The 21713-nt window shown below is 35.6% G+C and overlaps 4 protein-coding genes across 5 annotated transcripts in view; 2 read left to right on the top strand and 2 right to left on the bottom strand.

The window, feature by feature from the left end:
- Nucleotides 1–1783: 1783 nt before the first annotated feature.
- On the bottom strand, nucleotides 1784–3807 carry LOC121732287 (ER membrane protein complex subunit 3). Its single transcript, XM_042122117.1, has 5 exons — nucleotides 3593–3807; nucleotides 3381–3519; nucleotides 3003–3120; nucleotides 2274–2435; nucleotides 1784–2089 (listed from the first exon to the last, which is right to left on the bottom strand). Exons 1-5 carry the CDS (start codon nucleotides 3739–3741, stop codon nucleotides 1917–1919), a joined length of 741 nt encoding a protein of 246 aa, XP_041978051.1. The 5' UTR covers nucleotides 3742–3807; the 3' UTR covers nucleotides 1784–1916.
- A 3478-nt stretch (nucleotides 3808–7285) lies between these two features.
- On the top strand, nucleotides 7286–10108 carry LOC121732531 (endonuclease III-like protein 1). Of its 2 annotated transcripts, XM_042122446.1 has the most exons (6): nucleotides 7286–7335; nucleotides 7422–7642; nucleotides 7739–7873; nucleotides 8265–8435; nucleotides 8935–9094; nucleotides 9400–10108. In XM_042122446.1, the coding sequence occupies exons 2-6, from the start codon at nucleotides 7451–7453 to the stop codon at nucleotides 10050–10052; spliced, it is 1311 nt and encodes a 436-aa protein (XP_041978380.1). In that variant the 5' UTR covers nucleotides 7286–7335; nucleotides 7422–7450; the 3' UTR covers nucleotides 10053–10108. The 2 variants fall into 2 exon arrangements, with proteins under 2 accessions (XP_041978380.1, XP_041978379.1); XM_042122445.1 differs by having other exon boundaries at nucleotides 7286–7642.
- LOC121732532 (nucleolar protein 12) lies at nucleotides 10035–11382 on the bottom strand. The gene is made up of 3 exons (XM_042122447.1): nucleotides 11185–11382; nucleotides 10957–11062; nucleotides 10035–10631 (listed from the first exon to the last, which is right to left on the bottom strand). Exons 1-3 carry the CDS (start codon nucleotides 11256–11258, stop codon nucleotides 10140–10142), a joined length of 672 nt encoding a protein of 223 aa, XP_041978381.1. The 5' UTR covers nucleotides 11259–11382; the 3' UTR covers nucleotides 10035–10139.
- Nucleotides 11383–13816: 2434 nt separating this feature from the next.
- The window catches only part of LOC121732560 (TATA-binding protein-associated factor 172), a 42111-nt gene continuing 34214 nt past the window's right edge, over nucleotides 13817–21713 (top strand). Inside the window, exon 1 of the mRNA XM_042122481.1 lies at nucleotides 13817–13983. The gene's annotated coding sequence lies outside the window, so the exon portion shown is untranslated. The remainder of the gene's footprint in view (nucleotides 13984–21713) is intronic.

The following is a 21713-nucleotide window of genomic DNA, read 5'->3' as shown; positions in this document are numbered from 1 at the left end:
GCTGAGGGAGTCAGGCAAATACTCGATGTATTTATAGTCCGTGCAACCCACGAAGACGCGCCCCACCACTTTTTGGGTGAGTAATTTTCCCTTTGACCGTGACGCTTTTTCTTAATTGGTCTCTTTATTGTAGTGTGAGCGTGCACTCGTGGTGCACTCATAGGTAATTAGTGTGTACCGATAACACTCAAACATTGGCGAAAGCTTGCACACATATTATACTATAAACGATTAGGAGTAGTGGGGCGCGTCTTCGTGGATTGCGCAAACTATACCTGATGCCTTATTTCTATTGATTTCCTAAAATATAAATCTTGCAACGCAGCTCTGGTGAATATCCAACTAAAATGATTACTTTAAGTGTTTATTATGTTTCATTTCGGAGGGCCAAGAGTCAGATTTGTCACTCGCCATGAGGACGTTAGCTTTTATTTGTACCGGTTTTAAACAGCGCCCCAAGTGGCAAAACATAGTAACTATTACAACACACAAATTTTAAAAATTAAAAGGAATAATTATATTGAATTTTCAAAAATGTATGTACACTGCCCTTAAACATTTCAAGCCAGCTCAAAAGGGTTTAAGAACTTTTTTAAATTTAAATACTAGAAATAGCTAAAAATGGTTAAAATAAGTTCAGTGCCAAAACTAGCCAGTGCACTGTGCATGCCTTATTTAATTATAATTTATTGTATCTCAGGCCTTAAACGACCTGCTTTTACATACTTAATTAAAAATGAGCAATAAAGTCAACATTATTGAATGCAGAAAATAAGTAAATAAAGTATATAAGAGAGCACTAAATAAAAGTTAAGCAAGCTATATGTAAGTAAATACAAAACTGCGCCTTTTTTAAAGTAGTAGATTTTATAATTATTCCATACCTAATATTGACACTCTTTTTAATATTATGTTTGTATGTATAATAATTATGACTGTACAATATAATTCAGTTCTTTGCATAAATTGTATTATTTAAAAGCTACACACTCTATATGCGTGCCCTTAGATTTCAAATATAATACAATGTTTTACAGAATTGGTTATCCACGAAAAAAATACTACATTTTAAAAGTTATTGTAAGAAACTACGAATAATAAAAACTAAGGAAGAGTAACTGTGTCAAAAATGTGTTCACGAGTCTACAAAATGTTACCCGAATACATGCATACTTTAATTACAAAATTGTGTACCGAATACATGCAGTATTCGGTACACAATTTTGTGTAAATATAGAAGTGACGATGAATGTCAACGGCTTTATTTCGTAAATTGGAGTGTTTGTATGGTTGCTATTGCCATATTTTATAGTGCGAAAAGGAACCAAATTCAAAACGTTGGAGTTACGTTTCCTTAGTTTTTATTATTCATAGGTAAGAAATTATAAAATAGTAATGTACCAGTAAAACCCATTTTTAAACATCGAAAACAACTAAACGTTTTTATTATAAAAAGTATTGTTATTGTATTTTCTTATTTGAAAACCAAGGCAATAAAATGTTATTATTTTTAACTAAGACTCTTATTCCTGCAATAAGACTATTTACAGCTCTGATAACTTTTTTCTTTTTAGGTCTTTTATATTATAACTTTTTAAAGGTTGGGTTAAGACTTGGGTCTGTTCCATGATATAGTTGGGTCTGTTAAATTGACAAGAGTTACTTGACATATAAAGGTAGCAATCTTGTAAGTTATTTGACATGTGAATGTAGTTAGAGCCCAAACTTAGAGGGTAGTTTTTGAGCTAGTAACATAAACAAAAGAGGTAATAACACCATCTGGTCTTACAATAAGTTTAATACACATAAATGCTGTATAAATAATGTAACAGGACATCCTCAACCACACAACATTTTACTTAAAAGTGATAACAGAATTTAATTTATCTAATGTACTAGTGACATTTGCATATATGTCAGTTCTCCTCAGAACTGGCAACCAGGTCGCTCTCAACATTGGTGAGAGCCCACTTGTGTTCAGTAATTTCCAGAGCCTCCCACTCGGCTTTGAAGGCTGCTTTTGGATCTGGAGGCATGGCCATAGCCGCCCCAGACATCTGTTCCTGCATTACTTTGGACTGATCAGCAGCTGTAAAAAAAGAAAAACATTAATAAGACTTTTCCATATTATGAATTGCCATAAGAATTTTATACTATTACGACTGTTTGTCGTAATAGTATAAAATTGCAGGACTTTTTTGCTTAGAATTTACTTTAAATCATTTAGTATGCACAATTTTTTGAACATTCATAGGTATCTTAAATTTAATTACCATTATTCTCTCCGAGAACTAGAGCATATATTGTCCTCAGACCGAACACATTGAGGAAGTACCATGAGGCAGATGACACCCAGGAGGCATCCAACTGAGTCAGCTCAACACCTCTCTGCAGCATGGGTTTGAACCGAATAGTCAATGGAAACGGTACTTTGGCTGAAATTGATAATTATGTCAATAACCTCTTAAAATTATAAATAATAATAGGGAATCTCTAACAATATAATCTGTATAAAGCAGTGTTTTCAAACTTATGTATGGCGCGACCCCCCTGACATGGCAAAATATTTCACGACCCCCCATTGGCTTTTTTTTATCATGTATTTTTTAAGATTTCCTTCTGTTAAATTGCATCCTTAATCTTTATTTTTTTTAAATAAAATAGTCCTTTTAACCTTTGGCGACCCCCCTACAGAAGCTTCGCGACCCCCTCTGGGGGTTGGGACCCACAGTTTGAAACACAGTGGTATAAAGTATACAATAACAGAACATAACTTGTGTTACAAAGTTTTATTAGTAATGAATTCATTGTTTTAAAGTGACTTTTTAAGTTTTTAGCTAACTGTTAAAATTCTAAACTGTCTAACTCAAATACAATTTTAGTTGTAGTTGATCATTGTGGTTCACTAAATACTATTTAACCACCAGCACCTGGCTGCCGCATAACAATAGAAAATCTATTGTGTCAGCAATAAGAGGAAATCTATACACTTATCTACATACTTGTCAAGAAACCACTGAACATCCAATTGATCCAGCCTCCAATAACTATCATAGGTAGAACATTTGTGACATTCCCCTTGAGCATATCAGTCATCATTCCTGGATCTGTCATTGGATTCTGTAACATAAACAGTTGTATTAAGCAAGTCTTACAAAAAGAATGAAAAGATGAATGCCAAACAAATGTTTTAAATTCAATAGAAATTATTATAGACGCCTAACACTACATCTTGTACTGGTTTATTCACAAATAAATTTAACATTATCTTATCCACCAGTTTAGCATAGAGACCGAGTTAGCAACATTTAAGACGAGGAAGCAACAAGTTAGCCTCTAGCCCTCCTTGAATTATTTACTTCATACATTTTCTTACTGACCTGGGCATTAGACTGCCGTTTCTGCACCTTAAAATAGCCAGTTTCCTCATTATTAAACCAGTGACGGCGCATGGCAAACGAATGTTTTGGCAAGTACTTGCCATTCTCACGGAGTAGCCTAGCTCTAATCATCACCTGGCTAAAATGAAACAAAAACGTAAAACACGAACCCATGCATTGAAAAGAACAAAATAGGACCTAAATAAATTTACCTATCTTGAACTTGTAGAATTTCGATCTTCTTTTGAGACGATAAAATAATCGATACATAGTGCCTCACGATACCAACCAAAAATGTAATTATTACTATCGGGAAAAACACCCATAGCCGTATATTAGGGTCAAGTAATAGCTCAGTCATTTTAGGTCACTAAATTTATCAATTTATTGAGTATAATACTATTATTAATTGAAAATTTATAATTTATTTTACAAAATCGTAACTACACTACACTGACATATTGTCACTGACAGTCCGCCAGGTTAAAAGTATTCTGTGCTGACAGTTGACACCACCAGTGTTGCCAGACGGCCAACTCGGTTTCTCCGCAAGTGTTCCCCGAAATCCCCCCAAAATTCGGGATTTCAAGAAAAATCCCCCCACAAATTATAAAAGAATTTTTTTGTTCATTATGAATGGGAATTTCACAAATGGATACGATGAATGTACACTATTTCGGCAATAGCGTCCAATCTTTACAGAATCAGCATCTTCGCGAGCTCCTTGATCATTTTTATGGTTCCGTAAGTTGTAACCTAAGGGTAAAAACGGGATCATAGTACTTAGATTTCGCCGTCTGTTCCCAGATTTTTTCCTCCAACAATCCCCCCAAAAATTGTTCCCCCCAATTTTCCCCCCATCACCTAAAAAAAACCCCAAATTTGGGGGGATTCCCCCCAATCTGGCATCACTGGACACCACCGCAGATTAGGTCATTGACTTTTTTAAGTGGATGCGGCATAATGGTCTCTACCAAATCAAAATACTGTGGCCGGTCCAACATTTTATGTTCTGGTTCTCCGAGGTACAAAACTGTCAAAGTGTCGTATTATAGGGATGTCGAAATTGAAAGAAAATATCGATATATCGATATTTGAAAAAATATCAATATCGGTCTCGATATATCGCGAATAAAATATCGATATATTGGTCAAATTTTTCGACCAATTAGATTTTTTTTTAATTTAATTTATAGTCCGTCAAAAAAGTGAAGAAATTTAAAAAAGTTTGTCCTTGGATCGGTACGTTTATATTTTTACTAATTTTTTTGTTATTTTACCGATAGCTTGACTTCGTATGTGCTAATTAAGTTAATAATTAGACAATAAATAAGATTTGTGATAGAATAGAATATAACATGGCTTGATTTTCGATATTTAATCAACATAGAAATTAGTAGATTTGACGTTTAGTGATGTACTTTTTTTTCGAATTTAAAAAATATAAGGTGAAGAATCTGATCATTTATTTAAAAGATTTTAACCTTAATAGCTCACTTATAACATCTTACTTATCGATATCCGCAACAAATATCAACCAAGTGTCCCATCACTATAGACCGCCATGTTTAGTTCTTGGCAATATGGCGCCGGCCACACTTTTTTGTAGTTATGTCGCTTTCATCTGTTTCCTTATTCATTGATTAAGGTGCCCATCATTGATGTACTATAGACTGGAGAGAGCCTTATATCGGTGTATAAGTGTCAAAAGCGTGTAATGTTATGTCCTACTTAGAAGGACATAACAAAGGAGTCGGTCTGCATTTTTCATGTAATAAAAGTGTTAATCCCTTATTCGTGCTATTTATGGCATTAGTGTTAAAAATGTCAAATCAATTAATAATTTGGCTATAAAAATTGCATAGCTTTTTACGTGTGTTTACGGATTCTCATCACTTGAACTATAGTTAATCGATATCATGAACTAATTGGAGTAATATACTTGCCGGCGTACCACAGGGAGGAGTATTGTCACCGCTTTTATTTTCTCTATTTCTCAACGCTATTATAACCTCAATTACATCTTCTTATCACTTGTATGCTGACGATCTGCAAGTATACATCCAGTCAGAATTAGACGGCCTTCATTCAGCTATTGGTAAATTAAATAACGATCTGTTGACGATCTGTGAATGGAGCAAGAATCACGGCCTTGTTATAAATCCCACAAAAACACAGTTAATATTAATTGGCAGTCCGGGGCTGGTCTCCAGGATTGACTGTAACTCCTTACCTCCCGTCCTCATCAATGGTACTACAATCCCATTTAGTAAAGTTGTAAAAAATCTCGGTTTGTCTTTCGATGACAACTTAACTTGGAGGCCACAACTTCAAGAAATCAGTAGGAAAATATTTTCAATTTTGCATTCCTTAAAACGTCTTCGATATGTTCTTCCTACACGAACTAAAGTAGTCTTAGCACAGTCTTTGTTCCTTTCCGTGCTAGATTATGCCGATGCTTGTTTTATAAATTTAACTGAGGATCAACTAAATAAGCTCGAGCGACTACAAAATCTTTCATTGAGGTTTATTTTTGGTTTACGAAAATATGACCATATCACCGAATACCGCATCAAGCTTATGTGGCTCCCAATCCGATATCGCCGTGATTTCCGTGTACTCTCCTTACTCTATAACATTTTATTTGATCCCCATTACCCTACTTATTTAAAAAACAATTTTGTGTTCTCTATCGTAATTTTCTATCGTAATTATGAATTACGATAGAAAACAGCTCCGTTCCTATTCAAAACTTCTCCTTAACGTTCCCGCCCATAATACTAAATTGTGATTTTTTTTTGTTTCAGTTGTATATATATTATACAACTGAAACAAAAAAAAATCATCTAACCTATGCGTGTGGGGTATCTATGAATAGGTCTTTAAAAAATGTAAGGGCATGATAAGTCTAAAAAATATATGATGTACATTACTACAAAAACTACCAACGAAAATTGGTTAGAACGAGATTTAGCGAGTAGTTTTTTTATACATCATAAATGGTAAACCTTAATTTAACTTCCATTAAAATAACTGAAATATGAAAATAAATCAAAAACCTCTTAATTTCATAGAAATATACCTTATTGCTGCTGCGGAACCCTTCATAGGCGAGTCCAACTCGCACTTGGCCGGTTTTTCTTAGATTGATTTGAAAGGGATGATGCCACTTTTTAATTTCTTCACTTTCTTGACAGAGACAGACTTTGACATATACAAAGATTATAATATTTTACATAGATTAGATTGTTTCTTGTAAGTTGTAATGTCGTAAATTAAACACACACTACAACTACATCATAATTATTTCAAATTTTCTTAACGACATAATATATTATATAAATTATATTTACAACGTGTTTTTTTATTTAATATAAAGTATCAAAATCTTTTATAGTGACTGGATACAGTGTGGCCATAAAAGGCCGGAAACAAGTGGCGACTCTATTAATGTCGTGACTTTTTTGACGGGCTATAGGAATACCTCAATGGTTAGGATTTTATTGAACATGACACTCAATTATGAAGTTGACAGTCAGCTGCCAAACTGCGAAAAAATGTAACGAACACGGCTATAATGTTCTCCTCCAATCTACACTCCATAGTCCCATAAACCTATAATGCTATACGACAGTATATATTAAGTCTATGCCATAGTCCATAGCCCTATAGCCTATTGTCCCATAAACTTATAATATACTGTCGTAAGTTTATGTATTGTCCATATTTTGAATCATAAAAGAAGTAGAATTTATACTCGACACTGGCCATGGTTATAGCCGAAGTGCCATTATATAAAAAAAAAGAAGTAGAAGAAGTTTTAAAAAGTTAATTCAAATAACAAACTATGTTTCGAAAATCGAAAACAGGTCGAAATGAACAAAATAACAAAACAAAGAAAGAAGTAAACTTTTAAACAAATTAAAATATTTTTAGGGATAGGGATAAATAATTAGTAGGTATAATAGTTAATTAGTTATTCAATTCAACGCTTTCAGTTTACACAACTGAAAGCGTTGAAAGTCATAAACATTTTTACAGCAAGTACCTATTTTAATTTCATTATAAACATGTCCCGAAACAAACCAAAAACATCTTTCAAGAAAGAAAAGGAAAAACAAAATAAATTGATAGATATTAAAACAGAAGTTAGTGATAATGTTGAGGATAAACCTGACAGCAATCGATTCAGCTTAGACAAGTTCAAATTTGAAAAGAAGCCCATAAAAATTGAGTTTGAATTAGATCGTAAGGATACCCAGGTATATTTTCATTTCTATTTTGTATACTTTTGTTACATAAAATATTTACGTGTATTTATGTCAAAGATCGATTTAATTTAACACTTTTTATTTCAGACCCAGCAGGGTCTTTGGGAGCCTCCTAATTGGAAAGATTTCTTGGTGAATTTGAGAATAATGAGAGCAAACAATGATGCTCCAGTGGACTCTATGGGATGCCACATGTCTATGGACAATGAGGCTCCACCAAAGGTACACTTTGCATTAAATTTATTTTTATTTACATAGCTTTTGTCAGGACTCAGGCACCAATAACAATTTAAAATGTTGTTGAAAAGTAGTACTTATACCTACTTTATTTTGGTTCATTTTGATCTAAATTTTTGATCTAAATGTAAACAAATAATCTCAGTTTAATGATGCGATAGGTCTTGATTCTAGCCACCCATAACACCTCTATCGTGATTCATGGGTATCGCAGACACAATATTCTTTCAATTGTTATGCAGCTGCCGGCTGTCGCTTGGGGATTAATGGGTTAAGGTTTATTTACATTACAATCAAAATGAAGTTGTACAGAGAACTACTGGCCTACCTAGGGTTAGTTATATTATTAAATCAGTAGGAAATTATTTTTTCTCAGGTAATGAGATATCAAAGTCTGATATCCCTAATGCTATCGAGCCAGACTAAAGATCAAGTCACATTTGGTGCTATGGAACGGCTCCGAGCCAGAGGACTGACTGTTGATAACATTTTGAGCATGACAGATGAAGACCTTGGCAAACTCATATATCCTGTTGGATTCTGGAAGGTAATTTATTTATTCATCTCTTCAGTTTTCAAACTAGCTTACAAAGCAAATGCTTTGTTTTATAAATAAGAACCAGAAACATAAAAAACTAGAGAAGCAATCTTCATAAATATATTATCTGCAAATTTTCTTTAGAGCAGGGGTTCCCAATCTTTTTCAGCATGCACTTACACGTCTCAATATTTTGTCTCGTTTGTGTATAAAAAAAATAAGTACATAAATAAACACCTTTAAATGATTATAGTTAGGTTAAACAAGTAAATAATAATACTTAAACAAATATTAATTAATCATCTGCCTGCTTTGTATAACTCATATTATAATATCTGTGGTTACGGATAATGATGGAGGATCATCTCACGGCGCCCCTCTTGCCTTTTGCGGCGCACCAGGGCGCCGCGGCGCAGTTTGGGAACCCCTGCTTTAGAGGATTTTGGCTAGATGTCTATGTTAAGTAGTTAATTATTGTAATATTGGTAATGCTATTGCTGTGTTACAGACTAAAGTCAAGTACATAAAGAAGACAACTCAAACACTCAAAGATCAATATGACAGTGATATCCCCGATACAGTTGAAAAGATGTGCAAACTCACAGGAGTTGGACCCAAAATGGCACATATTTGTATGAAAGTTGCATGGAATAAAGTGACAGGAATCGGTAAATACGACACTATACAGTTAGAATTTCGGAATCCATTTCACAGCTTGTATAGTATAACTATACCTTATAGCAGATGTTATTACACTGTGACCATGTCACTGTTCACCAACCAGCAGCAGGCATGGTCACCATAGAACCGGTTTCTTTCTATGGAAGAATAGACAAAGAGACCGACAATGGAAATTCGCCATTTTGTCGATAAAATCTATCAATATATCGATTCTTTCCCATGTCTACTGTTGTTATGGTAGCCCTGCAGATGTTGTGACAACAGTAATACTTAAATATCTATCTTATTTTAGGTGTGGACACACACGTCCATAGAATAAGCAACAGGATTGGTTGGGTTAAGAAACCTACACCCACGCCGGAAGACACAAGAAAGAGTTTGGAATCATGGCTTCCTTTTGAATTATGGAGTGAAGTCAATCACCTAATGGTAGGCTTCGGGCAGACCATCTGTCTGCCAGTAGGACCCATGTGTCACGAGTGTTTAAACAGAGATATTTGTCCATCTAGTGGTCTTGGACGAAAATCACCCCACAAAAAATCTCCAAGCAAAACACCCATAAAAATTAAAGAGGAAAAAGAAAATGATGTAAAAATTGTAAAGCTAGATTTAGAAAAGATTTCCAAGCAAAAAAGTCCAAAAATAAAGAATGTAAAACAACAGGAAAATGATGAGAAGCAAAGTAAAGAAAATCAAGAAACCATAATTGGTAGGACAGAAAAGAAGACAAGTACAAAATGTAAAATTATTGTTACCGATGTTGATGTAAGTGAAGACACCAAAAGCTTTCCAGACAAAAGTGACAGTCGAGTATTAGATTCTGGAAATGTTTCCAGTTCTGAAGAATTTGTAGAAAAGCCATTACCAGCCAAGAGAAAATCACCAAGGGTAAAAACCCAAACAGCTGAAAAAAATGATACAAAGAAATCAAAGAAAAAGAAGTGAGGTTTACTATTAAGTTTTTAAAAAAAATATTTTTATCATTTTTAAGTTTCCTTTATGGTAATAAATCTTGATTATGTAAGATAAGTATCATTTATGTTTCTTTCTATGATTTTTTTTCTTAGATTTCTCTTTCTTTTCTTGTGTTTTAGCCTTCTTCTTTTGTGATTTCTTATGCTGTATTCTATCTAGTTTGGACTTCATTTGAAATACTTTACTCTTCTGTAACTTTTTTGTGGCTTGGTGCTTAAGTAATTTCTTTACTTCTTTTTTAGTTTTAAGTTTACCATCATCACTTTCATTCTCTGACTCACTTTGTTCATTACTAGATTCCTCATTGATTTCCATTCCAGGGACCTCCTTTGGAAGACCATTTTGTTTGGGTGATTTGTTTTCTTTAGGTTTTTTGGGTTCCCTCGGTCTATTTTCACCAATGACAATATCTTTCTTTTGTAAAGTGTCAGATGATAGTTCTAAAATTTTAACATTTACATCCTCATCTTCATACTCTTCTTGAAGCAATTGTTCAATATCAGGAAGAGGTCTACTGGATACTACAAGTTTCTTATATGATTCTTTATTCTGTAAAATAATAAAAACATTTGATAAATATAATAATCTGTATAAATAAAAATTAATCCAAATATCCCTTGTTCACAACATCACGACATCACGCATAAATGGCTGGACCGATTTTGCTGAAATTTGTTATCGAGATACTTTGAGTCCCAGGGAAGGACATAGGATACATTTTATCCCAAAAATATGTACGGTTACGGCACAATATATTTCTGTGATCTGCGCGTATACTGTTCAATCGATTTTGATGAATTTTGGGTTGGGCTGGAGGAAACGGGGCACTACTTTTTTTTTAATTTACAGTTGAACGATATTATGTTACAATTACCTCTTGTTTTATTCGTCTTTTCTCTTCTTTCAATAGTCTTTGAATCTCTTCTTGGGCCTTCTTCTTACGTTCCAATTTCCTTTTCCGAAAACCACATAAAAAGTCTCTGGAAAAGTAAATAAGTGAATAAATTATTTTAACTTATCTGTCTTATATACACCTCCTAAACAGCGATAACATTTTAGGAAAACAATATTCTAATTCAACAATAATATTATACCTACTCACTTTCTTTTAGCTTCGTCAAAAACCAAATTAACTTTTTTCTTCCGGTCTGCGTTTTTATTGCGCTTCTTGGCCATAGTTTCTACAAACGACAAGTATATTTGTATACAATCAATTAAACATTCAATTAATTTTTAATTTATTTTTCGCTAATCGCTACTATAGTAAAATTGTAAAGCAACCTCAAAACATGCTTTGCTTCTTCTACTTCTTTTCACAAGTTCCTCAGTCATTTGCCAAATGTCAAAACGAGATTGTCCTCACGGAGTCACGGCTCAGTGCTCATTCGCGAGTCGTGAGTCGTGACTCGTCACTCGGCATCGGGCACTCCTCGTCAATCAGGTCCCTTTTGTATAATTTTATTATAACAAAATATATGTTCAGAATTTCAGAACTTTGTTTTACTAAACACTTATTTAAAAATTTGTAAACCAATATAACTGAAAAAACATAATAAGATGTTTCTCTTATTGATTGTTTTACCAAACTGTAGATGTTTTATAATTAAATTATTCAACTGCAGCAGCTTTCAAGTTTCATAATCATTTTCATTAGATTTAGATTTTGTGTTGCTGAAACTATGCACAGATTACAGAACTATTTAAATTTTATGTCGGTTGTACATTCTCGCCGAGACACAGCGAGGCGGCCCGAGTGCGAGAGTGTAAATGGGTGCGCTCGCCTGTCTCGGACCCTCTCGGTCCGGTGTCGGTATTTTGCGCCCGAGACGAAGGGTCTCGCGAGGAAAGCGAGCGCATTACTGTACACTCTAGCGTTTTTCACTACTAGTCGCGCCGCTAGACAGTGCAGAACAGAAAAATAACAATAATAAACGTTATTATCAGTTATTATCTGTGAGAAATAAAATAAAATTTGATTAAAGATCTTTGGATTACAATGATATCTTTCGATGCATAGAGAAAAATAATGGTCCATCTTCTCTGAGTTCATAACTGCGATTGAACTAAGCGAGAATGTACATGATCGCACTCGGGCAAGGGGCTCTCGCACGAGACTCTCGCCCGAGAGCTCTCGGCGAGAGTGTACAGCCGACATAAAACTTAGTAAGTACTAAGTAGTAACATCTGAAAGCATACCAATGAATAAGGAAACAGATGGAAGTGACGTAACTACAAAAAAGTGTGGCCGGCGCCATATTGCCAAGAACTAAACATGGCGGTCTATACGGGACAGTCGGTTGATATTTGTCGAGGATATCGATAAACTAAGATGTTAAAAGTGAGGGTCCTGTTATATTATATATTATATTGATATCAAAAATGATTTTTTTAAATTATATAAAAAAAATCATTTTTGCCTATTTTGTCTCTATATGTGACGACCTCTGTGGCTCAGTGGGTGGACTGTCGGTAGCTCAAGCCGGGAGTCGCGGGTTCGAATCCCGCCGACGGAACAAAAAGTTTTCAAAGTTCCTGGGTCATGGGTGTGTAATAAATATGTGTATAATATAATAAAAATCTTAAATATATGTATAGTATAAAAGTATTAAATATTTTATACTATACATATATTTCGTTGTCTGGTACCCGAAACACAAGTCCTTCAGGTACTTAGCACGGGGCCAGACTGACGTGGTGTGAAGCGTCCATAGATGTTGTATATTATGTATTATAGTACATAGAGACAAAATAGACAAATATGGTTTTTTTTTATATAGGAGCCTCCTTAATTTTAATAAAACTATTTAATTTATTTTAAGTTTATTAATTAATTATTTAAGTTGTCATTATAAATTGTCAAATATTGATATCGGCCAAAAATTACAAAAAAATCGGTCAAATACGAGTTGTACTCGCGCGCGAAGGGTTTACAGTCTGTTTTAATTTTACCATCAATTATTATTATTATTAAAGTATGCATGCAACTTAGTATTTTGTGAACATTTCAAGTGCCTATCTTTTGCCATTATAGATATCGAGCAAAAAATAGCAAAATATCGCGTTTATTTTGGGGCTCCCTTAAATATTAAATTTATTTTGTTTTAAGTATTTAAATCAAGCCATGTTATATTCTATTCTATCACAAATCTCATTTATTGTCTAATCATTAACTAAAATAGCACATACGAAGTCAAGCCATCGGTAAAATAACAAAAAAAATAGTGAAAATATAAACACACCGATCCAAGGACAATTTTCTTTAAATTTCTTCACTTTTTTGACGGTCTATAAATCAATTTAAAAAAAGCAAATTGGTCGAAAAATTTGACCGATATATCGACATTTTTTTTGCGATATATCGAGACCGATATTGATATTTTTTCAAATATTGATGTATCGATATATCGATGTTTTCTTTCAATTTCGACATCCCTATAATACGACACTTTGAGTTTTGACAGTTTATGTACCTCGGAGAACCGGAACATAAAATGGCGGACCGGCCACAGTATTTTGATTTGTTAGAGACCATTGTGTCGAGTCCATTCTATAAAAGTCAATGAAGCAATACGGTACGCAGTACGCTACGTCAAAAACTAGGCGAAACTTGGCGCAATGCCATAATTTTCAAAATACTCCAACATGATTGGTCGAAATCTGCGATTACATTTTTTTTCAGCGCGCACGTTCTTCCAATCAGCGCACAAGTGCACAATAAAGACGGACTCATCAGCAGCATGGCTGTCAGTATAAATTTGAAGCTTGAACAATGCGCTTCCTCTCGTCACGTTGGTTTTTTTTGTTTGTGCATTTTGACGAAAATGTTATCATTTGTGAATTTGAGAATGCTAAATTATGGAGAAATATAGGTGCTGTGACGTGATACATTTCGTTGGACGAGGTTGGTTGCGTGCATATATTTCATTAAAAATCGGGCAGGTTTATATCCAGATTTTATAGATGTTTATTATAGTAAACCATAAGAGTAAATTGGGTTGTCGCTACGTGTTAATTAGTGCAATATACGTATGACTTTCGAGTTATCTAATAGGATTTCTCGCTTAAGCGACTTTGGTTGCGTATAATGTACTAATTGTGGTAATCAATACGTCGGGCATCCTAGCCATATGCTAACATACGTAAACGGCTCAAATTACACGTACCGTTATATTATTTCTACTTTTCTATGCGTATTAGTGGAGACTTTTACTATGTACCACTTATGAAACGAGTAAACAGTCACGTTGGAATATTCACGTAACAGATTCGATCGATATATTTTTCATATCAAATAAGTATTGTGTTCTGATTATTTTATAGCGTGAATTATCATCGCTTTGGTTAGTCGTCGTTCAAACGATCAAGTGAGCCAAATAAAGGAGATATTTTGCCAGGTCAAGTGTGTAGGTCACACTATTTCATATTGATGGCATTATGATTGCTAATGCAGTCTGACAGTCAATTGAATTACTGGCTCTATATCCTTGATTAAAATAGTTGACATGATTAATCAGCATTTCAATGAAAGTGAAAATAAGATGTTTCTCTATACTAACATTTCTTCTATTAGTTAATCTATGAGTAAATTATTATTAGTACTGAAATGAGGCTTGACCTGATTGCTTCGAATGACCGGAAACCAAAACAGGAAAATGAACTTGAGAAATGTTAATAATAATCAATAATTGCCCCTCGAGTAGAGAGAAAGTGTACACTACATAGTATTTATTATTATGTTATAAAATAAGATAACTAAATCATGTAATATAACTTATAATAGTCAATAATGGTCCATGGTAAAGTAAAAATACTTTTATGTAAATACTTTACTACTTGACCAAAAAATACAGCAAACTATTTCTATTCAATTTACTTTTGGAAAAGATGTAATATTAGACCATGATATATGGCACATTTGCCCTGGCAGTGTGCTATTACAGTTACATATTTTGCTCTTTAACACAAATCTGTTTAATTAAACTGCTGACTTAAAACGGCTTGAGTTTAAAAAAATATATAAAATTTTGAGGCTTTAGAATAGGTTTATATCTTTTTCCCCTAAAAGAAAGGCGTGTGGAACCTTCACAATGTTATATAATATCCCTCTTCTTGTCTATGTACTAGAGAGATATATCGTCGCTGCGCGTGCGATACCGCGTATGAGCAGTTGGTAAATACCACGTAACAGCAAAATGCGCAAAATTGAGATATTGTGTCAGCCGATTCGAAACGCATATTGGCTTATATTAGGCTTCACAGAATTTAAATTATCTAATTAGAAACATACATTTTGCCATTGAAACAATACTGCGGAACAGTAGGCGGCCGGAAGTTAGAAGCAATTCCGCGTATTTACTACAGCAGCAAGAAAAATATATCAAAAATAGTGAAGTGCTCCCAGAAATAACTATTTTTCTGAGATAAACTATTTTACTATTTTTCTGAGATTGTTTAATATTGTTCATAATATGTATTATATTCATGCTAGAATGTTTCAATTAATTTACCACCATTTTTATTGCTTTGAAGATGAAGGAAGGTTACATGACGTGATCATTATATCTTCACCTTAAAAATACAAGCGGCAACCAATCGCCACAAATAATATGATCACCAGGTTGGGGAAGTAGCTCAGTTAAGCTAAAGCACTTCGGGGATATGGGCGACTAGTTGTGCTAACCCTACCCACTAAAACCACCTGCGATTTGCCTTTGGCCATATACGGAGGGATGTTCTGGATTTCTCAAACACAGGGGCTCCCTCCACGACCGGACGGTCTTCTTCAAAAGGGAGCACACTACCATCACAGTAAGAGAAAGCTTTGGCAAATTGAAGAGTTCCCTTCGACGTCGAGACTAGCAAAGCCGGGTAGGTTCCAACCTCACCGATTTTCCTTTAGCCGTTTACGGAGGGATGTTCTGGGTTTGTCAAACACAGGGCTCCCTCTACGACCGGACGGTCTTCTCCAAAAGGGAGCAGACTACCACCAAAGTAAGGAAACGCTTCGGTAAATTGTAGAGTTCCCTTCGGCGTCGGGACCAGCTAAGCCGGGTAGGTTTCCAGCCTCACCCAGAGCCCCAATTATATTGAAATTTGGAGGTTTTTATAATGATGCCTCCCCACTCCCGATGCGGAACTGAGAATAGCTCATTATCTTTGTTACTCTATGGCCTAACGATCGTATGCCTTGTGGCTGCTTTTACATGCCTTTAAACCCTCCGGAACTCCTACTGCAGGCCCTGACGTCCTCTCTGGAACGAGGATGAGCAACTTGGCGAAGACCTTCGTAACCAGCTGTCACGATGGATCTCCCGCTACGCTACATTGCGAAGAGTAGCTGCCGCCCGGCTAATGACCGCCTCAATACTACGAAATTAGTAACGGAATCTGCCTATATTGAACCACCGTACAGGGCTAAGCTCCGACAAACTGGATTCTGGCGGCTATACTCTGGAGAGTATAGCTGCTGTGGTCACTACATTTAAGCGTCGGACTCATTTTGACCTTCGACCCTCTGATAATAAGTGCTCCGGGTGGGGGCGCTTTTCTTCAGGTTCATGGAAGAGCAGGGCTTCAGTATGTAATATATCAATATATGTTTTTTTTATTTTAAACGATTATTATGATCCTTGTCAGATAAAGTCAAAATTCTATGAAAAATTGGGATATCAGTTAAAAATTAAGAATAGATAATATTGTTATTATTTTTGCATTTGATTTTTCTAATAAAAAAATGCAACCTTTTACTTAATTGTTGGATTTCAAAACCGCGTATCTTTAATATTAAGCCTACTTATTTTGTAACTACTTAATACAAAAACGCGTAAGTGTTTTTGACTTGACTTTATACAAAACCTAAGCCAATTGTGAACAAATTTACGTTACTAACCACTAAAGGAAAGTACAAAGAACTACCTGTTAAGTTCAGTTGGTAATAGGAGTCAAAATAGCTGAGATATTCAGTTTTTTCTTCCTCCTGTAAAATCATCAAAAAGCAGATACGCGGTATTTACCAACTGCTCATACGCGGTATCGCACGCGCAGCGACGATATAGTATATACTTATTTGATTAGCCTATAAGTTCTGTTACAAACAAAATAAATCTAAACATTAGTTTTAAATAATATGCCATATCTTACATGTCGGTGCTATAGGCTGTCTCAGATTTTATCATGATTGATGATTGCTCTCACAAGATGTTGGATGCTTTATCTCCTTTTTATTTAAGCCAAGGTAACTCAAACCTCACTGACCAAGTCAGCTCCAGTAATACCATAATGTGTATGAACTATACATATAACCATAAAATAGTAATATGAACCATACTAGTTTATTATTAGCCTTTATTCAGAACAAGATTACAAGAGGCACACAGATACAGAGATTGCGTTACCGACTAAACTTGAATTTGGAAATGTATAAAAAAATTATATTCTTGTTCTGAAGCATATAACATAATAAATATTAATGTGTGTCTGTCTAACAGAGTGAGAATGTTATATATTACATCTATATTTATTAGGAAACAACTTATTTACACTTCATTTTTAACTTCATACCTTTACGATTAAGATAAAATCCTCCATCGTGAGTATCACAGACACAATAAATTTTCAATTATTATGCGGCAGCCGGCTGCCGCTTGGTGATTGATGGGTAGACTTAATAATTATCATGCATACCTAGTTGACATCACAAGAAATAGATGGTTCCCGTGTAATATTGTAAATTTTCACGCAATCAAAGTTATGAAAAACATCTAGTTATTTTTATATTTTATTTAATATTGTATGTAAAGCTAAATTGGTAATAACAGAATTCATTTTAGATCTTGGTATGAAAGGAAGATAAGAGCCCAATAGAGCTTGCATGGATGACCGCTGGACCCATTAGGTCCTATGAATCTATGTACTATCAGAGAAGTTGATTCATAGATGGCAGACCAACATCATTTGGAAGTGTTACATCCACAGAAATAAATCAAGATAGAACGGCGACGCGCGTGCGTTGCTAAGGAATCGCTCGTGTCAATTTTTGCTTTGCATTTAGTAGAACAAATAACTTACCCCTGGAAGGAAATACCTCCTTTTGACCGATTTTCACTTTCGTACTTCTGTTTTTACAATTAGACACTGCACAATGAGGCATTTTTGCACAACCACTCCGGTGTAATCAAGTCGAGATGTGCGCGCTGACTAATTGAACGTTCAACAAATCTTGCTCACTTGTGCAAGATTAAAACACGCGTACTCCACCCACTTAGCCGTTCTGATTTATTTCTGTGGTGACATCCATTCAATGTTAGTCATGATCTGTTTGTTGGCTGGGTTTGACTTATGTAGACGACAACAAAACGTAAGTCCGGTATCTGCTTATGAATCAACTTCTCTGATAGTACATAAAATTGCCTTTATTTAAGTAATTAAGTTTTTCTAAAAAAACATGTATTCATTTAACAACTAAATCATTCATTGACTTTGTCTTGAATTTTGCTTACAAGATCCATTCCTAGAATGTTTACACTATGTCCTCTGTTTCACATTGCCTACCTAATTTAAATACATTGTCCTTCGACTTGTCTTTTGTGGGACCTTGATTAACAAACATTTTACTGATCAGGTCACATTATAAAGTCTAAGAGAACTCTGTATGCAGACAGAATAAGAGTAAACAGGTTTAATGGGAAATACCATTGTTTTTCAAACAGTTAGTTTTGTGATGTCACTTGCAAAAATTATAACCCTTTACCATTTTCAAAAAAGTTGTAATGATTACTTTAAATCGCAATGTTTACTTAAAATAATGTAAAAAAAAATGTTTTGAATGCTGCCAGTGAGACTGGTGAAAATATTATGCAATAATAATAATATCTATGGACGCTTCACACAGTCAGTCAGGACTTGTGTAACGGGTACCAGAAATTCCAATCTAGATAATTACTACATGCATATCGACACAGATATTGTGCCTAATGTGCGAACCGTGACCCTCCCAAAATCTCGTAACCTTTCCCAAAATCTCTTGAGCACCTCAAAAATCTCGTGAGGCCCGCAAAATTTTGTGACGTCACCAAAATCTCCTGACGTCCGCCAAAATCTCCTGACATCCGCCAAAATCTCGTGACGCCCCCAAAATCTCGCCAACATCCCCCAAATCTCGTGACGCAACCAAAATCTTGTGATGTCGCCAAAATCTTCTGACGTCCGAAAATTTTTCTCGTGATGCCACCCCAAAATCTCGCCAACATCCCGCAAATCTCGTGATCGCCCCCAAAATCTCGTGACGTTCCCAAAGGGGTATGAAGATTTTTGTATGGAGCCTGGGCCGACCTACTGTCCGCTGAATGTGTTTTTTCGCGTTCACGAATATTTTTTTCAAAAATGGATAGCTAACATCAATACAAACAAAAAAGAATCTTGGACAAAACCGCGTAAGGTTTCACATTTCGAAGATTTGAGCTGCCAAATTTGCAATATAATTAATTGGTAAAACTTTAGCAGCTCATATCTTCGAAATGTGACTCTTTACGTGGTTTTGTCTATGATTATTTTTTCTTTGTATTGATGTTAGCTATCCATTTTTGAAGAAAATATTTGTGAACGCGAAAAAACACATTTAGCGAATGGAGGTCGGCCAAAATCTTCGTACTCCTTTCGTGACCCCATAAAATTCAGACTTCAACTTCGCCAAATGGAGTCTGCTATACAATCTCTAAGCTAAGCTTATCAGAAGCCGTAAAGTAATAGTTTACGTCATGATAATCGATTGTGGAGGTGTTAAGAATTAGGATTACTACGCGCTACGGTAACCGATAAAGTTAATTTACCTATGGTTTGCTTTATAACAATCCATACTAATATTATATAAATGCGAAATTGTGCCTTCCTCTCTGTCTGTCTGTCGGTCTGTCTGTTACCTCTTCACGTCCAAACCGCTGAACCGATTTTGCTGGGTATTGAGCAGTGCCGTAAATAAGGCGGTGCCACCAGTGCCCAGGCACAGGGTGTAGATACTGGGGGGGCGCAAAAATGGCCAAACCAGGCAAGACTTTTTCGGTTTGCTTCCGATAATAGTTCCCGCTGCGCCCCTAGAGCACGATTCCACCAGTAAAATAGACCTATGTATACATTGCTTCGGGTAATATAATATCTAAAAAACCAAGGGCGCAGTTGTAGAAGCTCGCACAGGGCGCAAAAAAGACTGTTTACGGCACTGGTATTGAGATACTTTGAGTCCCAGGAAAGGACATAGAATATTTTTTATTCCGAAAAAATGTACAGTTCCCGCGCAATATACTAGTTTTGGCGCAACGGAGTTGCGGGCGTCACCTAGTAACATATAAATTAAAAACAATTAACATAGAAGCTCAAAGGTAGAATAACGCTGAACGGTTATTACTTATAAGTTATTTCTATTAGGGTAAAACCGCTCAAGCCTAGTTAACTAAGCTACAGCGAAGGCAAGGTCTTATTTGAAACTAGATGATGCGGCTCCGTTGCTCTAATAATTTGTTTATCGCGCGGGATCCGTACATGTTTCCGGGATAAAAGTATCCTATTTCCTTTCCCGTAACTCAAAGTATCTCCATATCAAAATCCGCGCCTCCGTGGTCTAGTGGTATTAGAGCGAGGCTCTTGACTCGGAGGTCGTGGGTTCGATTCCCGCGTTGGAAACATGTTATTTCCAAGTTTGGTTAGGACAATGCAGGATGATCACCTGATTGTCTGACAAGTAAGATGATCCATGCGTCGGATGGGCATGTAAAAAGTCGGTCCTGCGCCTGATCTCTCGCTGGTCGTGTCGGTCCTCCGTCCCACTGCACTGGGTTATGAGAGTAAAAGAATAGAGAGTGCTCTTGTGTACTGCGCACACACTTGGGCACTATAAAATTACTCCTGCTTAGCTGGCCTGGTTTCAATGAAACCGGCCACCGTCACAGAAATCGGTGTGGGAGCTATTATTATACCAAAATCCATCAAAATCGGTTCAGCTCTTTAGGTGCGAAGAGGTGAGGTAACAGACAGACAGACACACTTTCGCCATAGTACCGTTGTGTGCCGTACGCCGTAGTCGCCGTACGGCACACAACAAAATCTCGGCGGTACCCACGAAGCTAAACTGGCCGAGATTTTGTTGTGTGCCGTTCGTGGCGACGCATTGATACTATGGCGCACACATACAAGCCGCGCGCGTTGCCTTTGTATGAAGATAACTTACTTCCCCTCCTTTTACTATGCTTTCGCATTTATTAGTAAGTATGGATTATATTTTTATATATATATTAGTAAGTATGGATTATATTTTTGTATGAAATTGTATGAGCAAAACCGCACTAAGCGACACGGCACTCCAGTACTATGCATGGTAAGTGAAGTGTTGTGACGCGTTGTTTCGCCACTTTGTGCCCCCTACCTTTACAGGGGTTGTATTGTTGACGTCATAGGTACGGTAAACTGAGGTGTGCCAACCTCAAACATTTACGTAGAGTAAATGTTAGTACCCAAAGGCTATCCTATCTATCAATTAATGGACAAAAAACAACAGCTACTCCTATGTTTACTTTGCCTATCGTTACTTGCTGTGTAGTTACAGCAAAAACAACTGGCTAATGGTTATTATCGATCTTTGAT

This window comes from Aricia agestis, chromosome 12, assembly GCF_905147365.1.
Source record: "Aricia agestis chromosome 12, ilAriAges1.1, whole genome shotgun sequence".
Taxonomy (NCBI): domain Eukaryota; kingdom Metazoa; phylum Arthropoda; class Insecta; order Lepidoptera; family Lycaenidae; genus Aricia; species Aricia agestis.
This window is presented reverse-complemented; position numbering and strand designations above follow the sequence as displayed.